The sequence below is a fragment of the Corvus moneduloides genome, chromosome 13 (assembly GCF_009650955.1).
Source record: "Corvus moneduloides isolate bCorMon1 chromosome 13, bCorMon1.pri, whole genome shotgun sequence".
NCBI lineage: Eukaryota > Metazoa > Chordata > Aves > Passeriformes > Corvidae > Corvus > Corvus moneduloides.
Genome location: NC_045488.1, coordinates 2441610 through 2454147, shown reverse-complemented (window position 1 = coordinate 2454147; position 12538 = coordinate 2441610). Strand labels below are relative to the sequence as shown.

The following is a 12538-nucleotide window of genomic DNA, read 5'->3' as shown; positions in this document are numbered from 1 at the left end:
GTTTTTGGTGCAGATTACAGGACGGGCCCTTGCTTCACTCTGGTAACCAACCAGATGTGCCAGGGCCAGCTCAGTGGAATTGTCTGCACAAAAACCCTGTGCTGTGCAACTGTTGGGAGAGCGTGGGGCCATCCCTGTGAAATGTGTCCTGCCCAGCCGCATCCCTGCCGCCGAGGCTTCATTCCAAACATTCGAACGGGAGCCTGTCAAGGTAAGTTAGCAGCAAAGCTTCCCCAAAAGCTGCTGAAATTGTTACTGGATTAATCTTAATTGAGTTACACTGCTGTGAATAACCTGTCCTAAGCCATTCTCAGCTATATGTGTGAAGAATGGAAAAACACTGTCAGATGCATTACTTCATGATTCAGTGAGTGCCTGATGTTCAAGTGAGTACATTAGTAACTCAGGTCATGTGGGAGCAGCCAGCATCTTAATGAATTTTTCACTGCCAGCAGCCCTTTCCCTTGGTTCTGTAATGGTGTTTTTAAGTATACCACTCGATCATTCTGTGGAGGAATTTGTTTTGTTTCAGAGAGCACTCAAAACATGCAAAAATCAATCTATGGCAGTACTGCCCCATTCATCTGGTGTGGGATTTTTCAGCTAAAAGTTGTTTAATTTGGATTCATCTTGGATGTCTTATCTCTTGAGCTATATTGCTTTGACCTGGAGAAAAGTGCCTGTCGTGCCATTTGTAATGCCCTATTATATATTTTATACAAGTTTGGAAATGCATTTGCATTTGTTTCAAATCATAAAATCCACCCAGATGTTGCTTACTTCTTTCAGAGCATGCCTTACCATAGAAAGTCCTTACACTGCTTTTGGCTTTTAGTCTAATACTTCCAGCTGTATAAATTCTTTTATTGTCTGGATGTCTGGCAGGAAACAGGAGAAAGTTAACAGGGGCAACTATGTATTAAACTGATGTGGATTATACGTTCCCAGCGCCATATCTTTGGGGCCAGTTTATTTCAATCTGTCTAACATTTTCTAATAATTTACAATATTTTTGAAAATAGGGAAGATAAAGATTATAAATCAGTGAGTGATTTTATATAATCATGAAATTCCTATGAAGGGACTTCAAGGCATTCCATTATATTAAAAATGTAGATACCCTCTGTCACAGGCCAAGTCGTGGTTGGTGCCTGCAGACAGACATGATGAACTTCAAGATGGACATGGTTGTGTGCATTGCATGATGTGCCCATATTTTGACCTCAGTGATTTTGTTCCCCCTCTTTCTGTAAAGGTCAAGACTAAATTGTGCAGAAATCTGTGAACTGAGGTTCTGGACACTTTCGAAAGCCTATGTACATAAATATGTGGCCCACACCCCTGCACTTATGCCACATCTAGTTATATCCCTCTTGTTTGTGTCAGGGAAAAGCTACAGTGAACTCTCTAATGGGTTTGTGCAGTTTGGAATAAGGATACTTCTGCTTACTGCACATTTCTTAGCAAACAGCTACATTGATGCCGATCTCTGTCTGGTGCCAGAACAGTTTTGGCCCTGTACATTTGACTTGTATTTTCCAGTTTTCTCTTCGTAAGTATTGTGTTTGTAATTTCAACAGATCTTTTATGGAATCACATATTAGCTTTATTTTTCAAGCAATTGTACTAAATTCTTTTGAAATCACATAACATCCATTCAGACTGAAGACATTTCAGGGATTTCACATCCCTATTCAATCTAAATAAAGGAAAACAGGTTAAATAAAATCCAGGTTCTCTGAGGAGAAAAAGGAATCATTATTATTGTGTGGAGAAGTCAGAAAAAATAAAGCAGAAGTGAGGGCAAGGTTATTTTCAAAAGTAAATAGAATATCACTGCCCAGAGTTTGACTTTGGCTGAAAGTTAAATTAATATCACAGGCTAGATTTTTAAAGATACAAAGAAGAAAAATTAAACCAAAAGGTGGAATTTTGAAACAGACATCATGACTCAGAAGCCTGACTTTTGTTTTTTTTAGTTTTTGAGGTTTTTTTAAGTCAGTACAGTGCCATGAAGTCTGGCTGATGACTGTTACTAAAGCACAGCCCATTGCTGTAGCTGAAGTCCCAGCAGCAGTGTGGTTGAGTCAAGGCTGCTGAGGCTGTGCTGGTTCTTTGACCTCCCAGCACAGTGGTTCCCTCAGGGACAGCTCTGCTCTGCTGCTGCTGCTGCTCCCCAGACCTGGATTGGTTCACCCAGGGATCTTTGCATAATGCTTTGCCGTGTGCTGCAGATATGCCCCATGGCATTCCTGAAACTTCCTCCTTGTGGCTCCCAGGAAAATTGCCTCTTAGCCTTTTGTACATACATAATACTTCACTTTTCAGGCTTCAAGACACATTACAGCTGTCTCTCTGGGATTTAAAAAGGGAGGTTTGGAGGCATCATCTCCTTCAGCTTGTGTCCGTGCATTGAAACCTTTGTCAGTGTGAAGCCCAAGAACTCAAGCAACCATGTTTTATCAGCAGCCGGTGGTTCTCCTGAGGAGATGGGGGAAGCACGAGCATTTGGTTCAGAGAGTGGGGTGCTCTGTGCTCCTGAAGGAGCTCCTGAGCAGTAGAGACAGGGCAGCCTCTGGGGACTGCAAGCCAGACTTCCCGAGTGTCCTGTTGCAATGCCACTCCTCCACCTCCTTTAGCCTCCTTTCTGTAGCTATTATTAAGCCGTAGCAACACTTCTGCAGCTAAGTGACGACACACGTTGTTGTGCTAAAATAATTGTGAGGCCAGAAACTGGGGCCTCTTGAAAATGTTTGTCTTGAGCTTACTACCTAGCCTGTGATATCATCTCTGTTGTTTCGTTTTCCTCAGTGAAAAAAAATGAAAAGCAAAGAAAGAAAAATAAAAGGGAAAAACCTCTCCAAATTTATGTATATCTAAGCAGATCATTAATAATTCCTCCTGAGACATTAATTATGGCTGTGAAACTTTCTGAGTCAAATCCTAACCACAGTCTAATGTCATCAGTGCTGATCTTGCTGGAGTGTCAAGTTAGTTTCCATCAGTAATGACTCTGCATTGCTGTGCCTCTCCATGAGGCCCCCTCCATGCACACTGCAACTGCTCCTCTGTGCTGGTGGCCTAAGCTCTGTATGGAGTTGCCAAGATTTTCGAGGGGGCAAGTGATTTTGGGTGACCAGCTTTAGACACTTCAAAGAAACTTGAGTTCTGGCAGGCTGTGTTCTCTGCACACCATTCCCCAGATGTTTTGGAAAAACAAAGCAATAGCAGTTAGATATTTAATGTCTGTAATAATAATAACCATGTGATTTCTTGCAGAAAATATTTAGAGTACTGTACTTAATCATACTTTGCATAGAGTAATTACAAAATCAGTGTCTGTCTTCCCAAGCAAGTATCATAATATTATGATGGGTGAAGAATGGATTTAAGCATATTTAATTTCTGTGTAGACAAATTATTATGGCTGTTCTTGAGAAATGAAATAAAAGTGGGTGTTTTTTCCTTTTTTATGTCATAGATGTGGATGAATGCCAAGCCATCCCTGGGATCTGTCAAGGGGGAAATTGTATTAATACTGTTGGATCTTTTGAGTGCAAATGCCCAGCTGGACACAAGTTTAATGAAGTAACACAAAAATGTGACGGTAAGAACTTCTAGAACTTTCTTCTGAAAGTAGAAGCAGGGGAGTCTTCTTTTGGGAGACCAACTTTGTTTAACAGTTTGTAACAAACTTTCTGTCTCTTTTGCCTTGAATATGCAAATAACATTATTCACAACAAATACAATAGGGGTGCTTTCTCCCAAACCAGAGAATATTAAAAATTAACTTAATTTGAGCAGACAAGTTTCATAAGTGATTAGTGATTTTGGAATGCTTTCAGTACCATAAAAGTATTTGTGAAAGAAAGGTGTGCATTCACCATCCTTTCTTGCATCAAATGCCCTTTAAGAAGCACTCAAAAATTTTTAGTCATTTTAGAAGAATTACGACTTACTCTTTCAAAAGAAAAATCCCTATTTTAGGCAAAACTTTATAATTTATTTGCAGGTTAGGGAGAGCAGTTTCAGAAGAGCTTGTACACAGTATGGTTTACATATTGTCTGCCAGTGATTTTGGCAGAATGCAACATACATTTAGGATAGAACAACAATGCAAGTGTTTCCTTCTGTGGATGAAGTACCAAGAATGTGGTGAATAGGAGAGACTGAACATGTGCCTTGTTAAGTATTAGTACATGAAAAGCTGAGAGTTGTAGGCTGCATCTCATAAACATTTTGATGATATTTTTCAATTGCTGAATCATCTTAAAAAAAAGCCCTACCAACAACCAAAGAACAAAAAACCCCCAAACAACCACCACCCTCAGAGCCTGCACTTGCTAACAGTTAAGGAACCGGACTCAAGAACCTCGTATAGGTTGTTGTGCTCCCAAATTCTGCCACAAATTTCCTGCCCCATTTGTGAAATCTCTTTGCAGTGATCAGCTGGATGCAAAGATCAGATGAATTTTTCCTTCTTCAGTTTCATACCTATTGATTTTTGAACCTCTGCAGACAGAGAGTTACTTTCAGTACATCTTCATATTGTGTGTACCAAGCAATTTTAGTTAAACCTGAGTAGGTATTAATTCAAATAGTGAAAAGTCCTGCCTTTATACCAGTGGCATAAAATAAGATAGAGGCTCAACATTTAAGAGCATGATCATGCAACAACAGCATATCCATTCTGTTCTTTCTAAATTATCTTTTGAATTTTATAAGACAATATAAGACAAGTTGTTTGTTTTACAGGAATTAACTGTAGTTAATTCTGATACATAATAAATAAAGTCTGATTGTTTGGTTTAGCTTCCTATTTAGTGAGCAGGACTTCTGGCAGTTGTAATATGTCCTTGGGCACTGATTTGGTTCAACTGGGAGCTACCTGCTGAATTACCAGCGCTGTTTTTTCAAGGGGTCTCCATTAAAGTTAGATCATAATAGCAATCGTCAAGTACAGGGAGACAATCAACAAGATGGGAAATGAGGTGTGTTGGCCGAGGTTCTCTTTGTTAGCAGAGCTGCTGGAAATCTGTATTTTAAGTGCTACATTATTTCACTGCTTGATATAACCATTTCTTTTCCATTGGCACTAATGCTGAAGTAAATTCTTCTTTTTGTGGTGACTGGGGGAGTAATTTTTCCTGGAGCGACATTTAAGTCTGCGAGTACATCAAGTATACTTACCTTTGTAAAACTTGCATGCTTAGCAATGACAATATTGCTTATATGGATGTCAACACTAATATAAATAGTGAAATACTGTTTGGGTTAGGCTCAACCCTAAAATAAAGAGTGATGATTTTGCTTTTAAAAAGGTCGGACTCTATATAAACAGTGGCAACACTGACTTTAAGATAAACATTGGTGAATTTGAGTCAGAAAATGCTTGAATCTGATCCATTTACGATTGCATTTTTCTCTGTTAATTAAGGGCTTTATTCAGACCAAAATTCAATTTCCACATTTTTTGTCACTGAGACTTGTGGGACTCCTGTGGTGTATAATCTTGGAGCAGAAGCCAGAAGTCTCTTAGCAGTGCTCCCAGGGCACTCGGACTTGAGGCTTTGGCAACATCCTCGAAGTAGCACTGAACAAAAAGTCACACCCCTCTCACACACCCAAGTGAGGAATGTGACCCACATCAGGACAACTAGCAAGATGCTGGGGAAGAATGTGTGCACAAGGGACCCAGGGCCCTGCTCCACTCAGGATGGCTGAGTCTGCAAACTTGAGTGATCTTTGTGCCACCCCAGTCCCTCCACTACTTTCCTGCAAAGGCAAGGGGCTACAAAAATATTAGAGCATCCCTTACTTTACCTAGAAGAGCAGGAGTTGTTAGTTTTTATACTACTGAGTTTTTATATTACTGTCTTCACAGAAGTAGAACTGAGATCCTCTCTACTTGCTAAAATTCTCATTAATGGTCCTGTGGGACTTCGGGTGTTCCCCCATCTGGTGGGGCCAAATTCCAATTTAGGCGTTACATTTAAATTCTTCCAGTCCATTTTAATGACTATGGTATTATTCACTCTTTGCCTTGGTGTGTTGGGTGGTGTTGCAGTATTTCATCTCAGGAATTTTTGTGGTTGGTGAAATCATTATTACAGTCATGTGTCTGTCTTTTCGTAGATCTCTGGAGGAGAGGTTGGGTAGAGTCCTGTGATGCCATTATTTCTAGCTGGATGCTCCCTGTCAGGAGAGCATCTGGGTGATTGTAGATGGCTGTGACAAGCAGATGTCATTGATCAGCCTAGAGAATAACCTCCCTTTCTGCTCTGTTTGGCTGATTACTCTTGTAGGTACCATGGAAAAGATTGAGCTGTTTTTAACCTCAGCAGAACTCCAGGTTCCGAGGAGATGAGGGCAGTGCTAATTAGATGCAGCTGCATTGTTAAGACAGTCTCTGGAAACCAAGGGCAAAGTAACTACACATCACAGGCAGGCTACTGGTGGTAATTAAGGAGCACTTGGGGCTGACATAGGTTGTTATTCACATAGCTGTAGATAATACAAACTAGCTGTGGAAGAAACCCTTCAAGTTCCCTCTGTGTAGCTATGATGAGTTGTAAGAATTTGTTAGGTTTTTTTCCTGCAGACTTTGAAAATTTTTCTGCATTGTATCCATGATGATGATTTAGTATATGGATTGAGGTTTTTTAGTGAAGAGAATCATGATATGGAAATTTTATTTTAAAATCACTGACAAAATGTCGGGGGAATTATGGATGCTGCCTGATTTCTGCAGTAGATATTTTGGTTACACTCTAGAAACCTGTTGAAACTTCAGAACACTGATTTAGTGGAGAAAGTCAGGGAATATAATTTTTGTTGCCTGCAGTCATCCTGGTCTGAGCTGTAATCCTGTCAGATTGCATTAGTTGAACAATACCTAGCTGCTCAGTGCTTTTGTGTGGGGGGTTTCCAAGACAAAACCCGAGTGCAGTGAGAAGGACAGGCAGTTCAGTAGGTGGTACATCTCCCTTCGAGTCTGTATTGAAGCAGTGCCTCAGTGTGGTACCAGGAGATGCTGTGCTGCTGGAGATAATGGTTAAGCTCCTGATCACTGTGGTCATGGCACAGTTTGCACTCTGGTCTCAACACAGTTTTTTTAATTCTGGTAGGCAGAATTCAATGCAGATACAGTGGTTTTTTAGGTTCTGTTTCATTTCTGTTTATAAGATGCCTAACAAAAGATGCTAATTCAAAACTGCTGATTATGCCCTGAATTTGATTATTACTACTAATTATAAAATACCTCTTCTTGTGCCAAAACTAATTTAGCTAACCTGCCCCTGCATCTCTTTTTGTCTTGAAGATATCGATGAATGTAGCACCATTCCTGGAATTTGTGATGGAGGAGAGTGTTCAAACACAGTTAGTAGTTACTTCTGCAAGTGTCCTCCAGGGTTTTATACAGCTCCTGATGGCTTAAAATGCATAGGTGAGTAGAATCCTGTGAACAATAGGACCATCGGTGTCATAAACATTCATGAATTTCTAAAATGGGTAAGAGTATGTCAGAAACATATTTCAACTTGTGAACTTGAAATCCTTCTTTTATATAAAAGTACATCACGTGCCTGTATATGTATTCTGAAATGAGTTTTCCATTTGCAGGATGTTTCTTCTTTGCCTCTTCATTGTGACCTTCTCTTTTATTTTTCTGCCACAGTTTTTCTATTATGTCATATTTGTTGCCTTAGAACTTGTTTAACCATCTCCTTGGTACTGTTGCTTTCATGTTTGTCTTTAATTTAGTCCATGTTATATTCAGCACTCATTTAGAAAAGCAAATTTGCATTCCAGCTGTTATGACCCTAATGCAGGTATTTGTCATTAAAAGAAATAGTGTGATAAACTGAGTATGGGACAGTTTTGTGTGCTTTTATGATGCTGATGATCTGGCAGGGCTGTTCCCTCAGGCTTTCACAGGTGGCAGAGCAGAACCCATCTTCCAAAGGCCCAACCAGGAACCAAAGAACTTTGTGAATTAAATGACTGCCACTGCAGTACCAAAGCCCTAAAAGAACAGTGTTAGCAGTTAATGCTTCTGGGAAGCATACAGCCTGCCCTGAGGCAGGTCTGTTAATTTATTTTTTTTCTCATTTTTGTGCAGTAATTTCTTTTTTCAGTACCAGTGCTGAATTTTGGGCAAAAATCAAATGAAAGTTTTATTTCCTCAGTTTTAGCTTGTTTTTTTAAAGGCTCTTACACAGTGCCAGCATTAGGAATCAAGACAGCATCCTGTGTTTAGTACCTTTGGAAGAAAATAATTTCAGAAAAAAATTGGAAAGAATCCCAAACTTCACAGAGATTAGTACCAAATAATATTAACTTTCCCGGGAGATCTGGAAGTAGTTTGGGTTGTGATTCATTTTGAACGGTGCCATTCCATTTCTGCAGGTTGTAAGAAATAAACTGTTTTTCTTCCATCATCAAGAACAGCTTTTCTGTAGTTTTGATCCATACTCTACACTTAAAATGCCAAAGGGAATTGCTTTTATTGCTTCAGATTAATAGCTTCTAAATTGCTATGGATCATTAAATCATTGATTGCTGCCTGCACTTAATATTTCTGAGCAAGATTCACCTCTCCGTAACAAAAATTTTCTAGAGATGCACAACTTGCATTTTCTTTTTACTTTATATATCACCACTCAGTCAGGACTGGCCAACATTCACACCCATGTCACATTCCTGCAGTTTCCCAGCATTTTTACATTTTCCCATGTATTTGTAGGCTGAGGCAATTCAGCTAAAGAATTGGAGTTTTAAATGGTAACAAAGTATGATAAATAATATGCCAGACTATGAGCCATCATTAAAATTTTGGCTTTGTGTTCAAGGCAAGATGTGCTAAATGGGAAGCACTATCAATTGTCTGTAGATATTTTGGATTCAGGTCTAATATGCAGACTCATACTTGCCATATTCACAGGGACAGAGCCCAGATTTGTATTACTGCTGGGCAAAACATGTAATCTTGATTTGATTACAACATGTCTGTCTTAAGTGAAAAGTGTTAGCTGAACGTGTCTGTTCTGTTAGAGAGGAGGAAATGCTTCTGAGAAATGTATCCCTTAGGGGACTCAAACTGAGCAGCACTGGGGCCAAACATCCAAAGGATGCACCAGGAGCTCCATTATTACAAACCTTAAAAATAAGAACAGAGAAAGCAAAGATAATATCTCCTAGAGCTGAAGAGCAGAAACAAGAGCAGGGCATTTCATCCCAAGTACATGAAGAGTGTAGTGAAGAAAGTTGATAGCCTGTACTTCCAACTGGCATATTTTTTATTTTTGCGAGACACATTTTTATTGAAATTTCTTCTCGTGGTGATTTTTTGCCTTTTCAGAAGGCTGTAATTTTTAGTAAAAATAATAAATACTAAAAACTGAAACAGATAAAAGTTGTTTCCTGCTGTTCTTGTCCTTATTTGTGTGATTTTACCATTTGAAACAGAAAAGGAAAGGGGGGAAAACAAAAATATCCACTTCTGATTACGAAGATGGAAAGATTTGGTATTTTTCTCATAAACTTACTGGGTTTTTTTCTGAAAATTGTGACTTTTGGACACCCTCTTATAATTGTAGCTAGATAAAGCAGTTTTCTGTGTCCTCATCTCTTCATGGCTCATTGTGTCCTTGCACAGATCCCATGTAGATTCCTTTTCCACTTCTTTCCATGTTTCAAAACTTGGTACTGACCAAAATTGAGAAGGATGAATTACAAAGGAGGATGATCAGGTCTGTTAGGTTATTTCCTTCTTCCCATCCACCCCACTGTCACACCAAGCAACTGAGTATCTCCCCAGGGGTACTGGAGAACAGTTTTGACTCCAAGGAGTCCCCTTTGATTTTTAAGAGGGAGATGAAGGAGTAAATACGTGTGGCAGTTTAGCTGGGTACCAGGAGAAAATGGAGAACCAGCACTAGAACTGAAAACTGATTGTTTGTTCTCTGTTTCAGATTTCCACTATATGATAATACGAGTGAGCTAATTAAAGTTTGGAAGTAAAGGCCAACTGACTCTTTTAGCTGTACTGCCAGTAATAGCCACGTTCAGGGTTCCAGCTAATAAAAGGCAGAACTATCACAGACTCTCACAACATATCACTATATGTCAACTTCCTCAAAATAGTATGAAAATTTCCTGGGTTTTTTTATATCCACTTGTGTAGCTAGTAAATTCTGGAAAGCACTGGTACTAGACAGATGAATCCACCATGCCCTAAGTAACTGAGGTGCTGTTGCTTTAGGGAATGATGTCTGCTGTTGTAAGACTATATCTGCAACTTTTTCCACTACATTTTGACAGCAAGTATTTGTATGTTTTAGAAACAAACTTGGTCTGGTTTATCATGCAGCATCAAATCACATCACAGCTTATATTGAGTTTGACATGATGTGACATATTGTGAAACAATTCCTCAAAGCTTCAGATGGTATCACAAGATTATTTTTTATGATTTTTTTTAATCTCATCCACATTTTCTTGTCCTTCTCTAAGCTGGGCTATCTCTGGGCAATGTTGTTAGAGCTGAGTATATAAAATCTGGGTACAGGACATTCTTTGTACAAACACATGCTTATCCTTTTTAGACAGGAAGCCAACACATCTCCATAAACTGTGTGATTGCACCAGTTAAAACTGTGTTGCTCTTTCTTGCCTGCAAGCCTATATCTTGTCAAATCACTACATACTTCAGCTGGGGAAGCCATGGCTAATGAAAAATGAACTAATGCTTTGAGAGCTGCAATGCTGTGAATTTATTGCTGTGCATCCATGCTTTCAAATCAAGGCTTAATTGATCTGGTACTATCATTAATAGAGATGACACTGCGGTTTTTCTTTAGGGGCACAGAAGCATATGTTGTTATAGACTGAATATATGTTTTTACTGCATTTTTGCCTCTGTTGATTCATTGCTGTTCCATATTTCACTGCAGCTTTCTCACAGGTTACACTTGAGTCCGAAGCAGCCCAAATATTGTCTAGATTGTTCTGGTTTTCTGCTTCTTGTAATGTTGCAAGGGCTATGCCATCAATACTGCAAATCACTCCAGCAAAGTGGGACCTTTCCCTTTTGTGAAAGTCGCCTTCCTCATTGGGCTGATGGTCACCCGTCCGTTTCTTTCTCTTGGCAGACGTGCGCCCTGGATTCTGCTTCTCCACGCTGAGCAACGGGCGCTGTGGCAATCAGCTGCCGCAGCCCCTGTCCAAGATGCAGTGCTGCTGTGACAGCGGCCGCTGCTGGGCCTCAGCTCCAGCCACCGCTCCAGAAATGTGTCCCATCAGATCCACCGGTATGAACACACCTGAGCTCTCACCAGCATGGCTGAATGCTGCATTAATTGTGATTTTTTTTTTTCTTAGCCATAATGTTTTCATTAAAGAACTACACGGAATGGTTGAGGCTGAAGAGCACCTTGGCAGATTGCTTAGTCCAACTCCTCTGCTAGAGCAAAGCCTCCTATGGCAGGGTGCTCAGGACCCCCAGGAGGGCAAGCAGACAGAAGGAATTATTTGTTGCTAATTAGTGTTTTGTAGCCAAGTTACTCTGATCTTACCTAGTCCAGATTTGTTTTCAACATCCTCTTCAAGATCAAGTTACTTCCTCTGGACCCTTCTAATATATCCCTATTCCCTCTGCATTTTCATTCTCATTGGGAAACTGGGATTTCCTTCCTCATGACAAGCTTTCTGAGGTGCCATATATTTCCCGAAATTTGACACAGAAGATGGTTTCTTTCTGCTACCAAAATGTGCTGTTCTTTATTGCCTCCTTGTGTATTGAGATCCTCAGATAACGTATCACTTGAATTGAGAGAAGATGGTGAGCAGATTGCGAAACTAAGTATGGGGGAGTGGAGGGAAGATGATTTTGAGATTGTTTAGGACTGGAGACCTAATAAAATGCTTTAGAAAAGGAGGATACAAGAAACTGAAGAATTTATGGGAGGAGGTTAAAGGAGGTGCAGAGTTAATGGAGGAATGGGATTGTAAAACTATAGCAGTGTAACTGAAGAAATTGTCAGAGCTCATAGATGGGAGTTTTTATTATTTTTGTTTTTAATCCTTTGAGTGAAACTACATAGTACTGGAGCAGAAATCTACAACCAGAACTCTTGGAAGACTTTCTGTTTCTGTCACTGTCTTGTTAATAATATTTAAACATGCTAAAAAAGTTCAAAACTGGCTAGAATCATGCTAAAAACAGTGCACTCTATTGATAACCATCTGAAATAGGAAGACGAGAAATTTTTCAGTCTTAACACAGTTCTTTTTTTCTTCAAATACTTTCTAATTACTCATATCTAACTGGTGAAGAAACTGGGTGGAAAAGTAAAGTAATTTGGCCAAAGCTACAGACTGAGACGTCATGGAGAAGGAACTAGAACCCAGGACTTCCTGACTCATAAATCCATGCAAGGTCTTCCAGATCATGGTTACATGCCACTTCTTTTTTGGTTTTGCTTCTGACCTGGGATATAAATTGAGACTATAAATTACTCTTTTGAAAAGTGCTTTG

General features: G+C 39.6%; 1 protein-coding gene across 2 annotated transcripts in view; it reads left to right on the top strand.

The window, feature by feature from the left end:
- The window catches only part of FBN1 (fibrillin 1), a 145090-nt gene that overhangs the window by 52271 nt on the left and 80281 nt on the right, over positions 1-12538 (top strand). For both annotated transcript variants that reach the window (XR_004242873.1, XM_032123291.1), the window contains exons 7-10: positions 14-211; positions 3482-3607; positions 7322-7447; positions 11154-11312. Coding sequence is in view for 1 of the 2 variants with exons in the window: in XM_032123291.1 (XP_031979182.1) it covers positions 14-211; positions 3482-3607; positions 7322-7447; positions 11154-11312 (609 nt within the window). In the remaining variant the exon portion in view is untranslated. The remainder of the gene's footprint in view (positions 1-13; positions 212-3481; positions 3608-7321; positions 7448-11153; positions 11313-12538) is intronic.